This window comes from Sinocyclocheilus anshuiensis, unplaced genomic scaffold (genome assembly GCF_001515605.1).
Source record: "Sinocyclocheilus anshuiensis isolate Anshui unplaced genomic scaffold, SAMN03320099.WGS_v1.1 scaffold924, whole genome shotgun sequence".
NCBI lineage: Eukaryota > Metazoa > Chordata > Actinopteri > Cypriniformes > Cyprinidae > Sinocyclocheilus > Sinocyclocheilus anshuiensis.
The window spans coordinates 125,721-128,154 of NW_015552594.1; the positions used below are offsets into that span (position 1 = coordinate 125,721).

Here is a 2,434-nt window from a genome sequence, read left to right on the forward strand (position 1 = left end):
ATAAAAGTTACGCCTTCTTTCTTTGCGTGAACATTTGGGCGGCGTTATGCAAATCTTCCCACATAGTGAGGTAGACATGTGGGGGCGTGTTAGAACGAGCGTTTTAGGTAGGTGTGGCTGACTGAACTTTTATAAAGAATATCTCTTTGGATTTGAGACTTTAGTCTTTGCAACTTTACAGATCTTCTTTATGCACCAAGAGCTTGTAACACTCCAGAGAATGGAAAAAATGAAATCGCATCATATGACCCCTTTAATATAAAATTACTGATCATGCAAAATACTCACCTCTGATTAGACTATGAACAGTAACTTACAACATTTAATTTTGTGTCAATAAAAATGTGGCACAACATCCAAGATTTCACAAAAAATACAAGTTTTAAACATTTATAATGCCAATAACACAATACACACATGTGTACCAGATGAAGGGGGCTAATTGAAAAAATATATAAATATACAATAAATGACTCAGAACATGTCATTATTTAATAAACTGTTGTGTTATAAAATGATACCTTTTATTCAAGGAAAAATCTTTTGATGACTGAAAAGTCAAGGGACAGGTTTGTCAGCCATACACACTCACATACAAACACACACAAATTGTGAATGGCTTATATACAAAAAGTGAGCAAAGAGCGCTGCATTTATAAATGTTGAATCTGCCGGTCACTTCTGTGCAGATTTGTATCTGTCTGTCTGCTGATGGATTGATGTGAACGACACTGAGCCACTGATCAATAACTCTATTGTGTTTGTGTTGATCTGTAGAGCAGCATGGATGAGTCCGAGGCATACAGGTAAACCCAGTGACCGCACACATACGAACGCTTTCACACTAATGATGTCATCGTCCTCCTGACGACCTGTGTGTGTCTGTGACGCAGTTCAGAGGACGAGGACATCTCTCTGACCGGAAGTGACTTTGAGTTCCAGCTGACAACCTCCAAGAGAAAACTGAACTCAACTCAGGAAGCAGCAGTGAGTACAAACACTCACACACACTCACTCACACACACACACTCACACACACACGTGCACACACTCACTCACACACATGCACTCACACACACACACACGCGCACATACTCACTCACACACACGCACTCACACACACACTCACACGCACACACACAGAGAATGCAAGTGTTGGGTCATTTTTTATAAATAAAAAGAAAACAAGTCGAAAGAATAGAAATAGAATAGAAAGTGCTTGTGTTAGAGGGCCCATTTTTCAAATAAATTAAAATAAAACAAGTCGAAAGAATAGAAATTCATTTACATTAACATTTAGTCATTTAGCAGACGCTTTCATCCAAAGCGACTTAGAAATGAGGACAATGGAAGCAATCAGAATCAACAAAAGAGCAATGATATGCAAGTGCTATAACAAGTCTCAGTTAGCTTAATGCAGTACACGTAGCAAGTTTTTTTCATATAATAAAAATAAAACAGATAGAATAGAAAAAGAATAGAGCAAGCTAGTGTAAGAGGCCTTTTTTGCTTTTGTTAATCAGAAGTCAGAAAGTCAGAATTATAATTGTATAATAAATAAAAAGAAAAATAGATAGAATGCAAAAAGAAAAGAGATGCAAGTGTTAGTTTTTTTTTTAAAGAAAACAAGCAGTTAATAAATAAATAGAGTGCAAGTCTAAAAGGGGCAAGTTTTTATTTTTATTTATTTATTTTTATTATAAAGAATAGAATTAGAATAGAGAGTGCTAGAGTTAGAGGGTCAAATAAAGATGGAAGAGATGTGTTTTTAGTCGTTTCTTGAAGATGGTTAAGGACTCAGCTGCTAGGATTGAGTTGGGCAGGTCATTCCACCAGGAGGAAACAGTTAATGAAAAAGTCTGTTAAAGTTATTTTGTGCCTTTTTGGGATGAACAATAAAGCGACGTTCACTTGCAGAACACAAGCTTCTAGAGGCACATAAGTCTGAAGTAATGAATTAAGGTAAAGGGCTGCAGAGCCAGTGCTGGTTTTGTAGGCAAACATTAATGCCTTGAATTTTATGCAAGCAGGTACTGGTAGCCAGTAGGGCTGTGACGGTTGCCGTGACAACCGCGTCACCGCGGTGGTTGTCTACAGTCACCGGCGGTAGTGCACGTGACGTCACGCACTCAATAACAAGCATAATATGAAGTTTTGTATACAAGTGTAATAACAGTAATAGTTGCAAATCGTTTTATTTAGATTATAAGTCTATGGCAATTCACAAATTACCTCAAACGCCATACACAGCATTTCCTTTAGATTGGCAGGTTTGAGCGCAGGAAAATACAGTTTATGCATTCAGCAAATTAATTTTTTTTGGGGGCGATGGACCTTGTTGGGAAACTAAATACTACATCGCCGATCTGGAGCCATCTCCTTTAGGGCTGGGCAAAAAAATCGATTTTTCGATATATTGTTTTTTTAAAATCTG

At 37.4% G+C, this 2,434-nt stretch overlaps 1 protein-coding gene across 2 annotated transcripts in view; it reads left to right on the forward strand.

Annotated features, from left to right (window-relative positions):
* stag3 (STAG3 cohesin complex component) overlaps positions 1-2,434 on the forward strand; it is a 26,829-nt gene that overhangs the window by 717 nt on the left and 23,678 nt on the right. Inside the window, exons 2-3 of one of the 2 annotated variants that reach the window (XM_016456562.1) lie at positions 778-806; positions 894-987. In XM_016456562.1, the coding sequence (XP_016312048.1) occupies positions 784-806; positions 894-987 (117 nt within the window). In that variant the 5' untranslated portion in view covers positions 778-783. Of the gene's footprint in view, positions 1-689; positions 807-893; positions 988-2,434 lie in introns of both variants that reach the window. The other variant, XM_016456563.1, reaches the window with a different exon arrangement.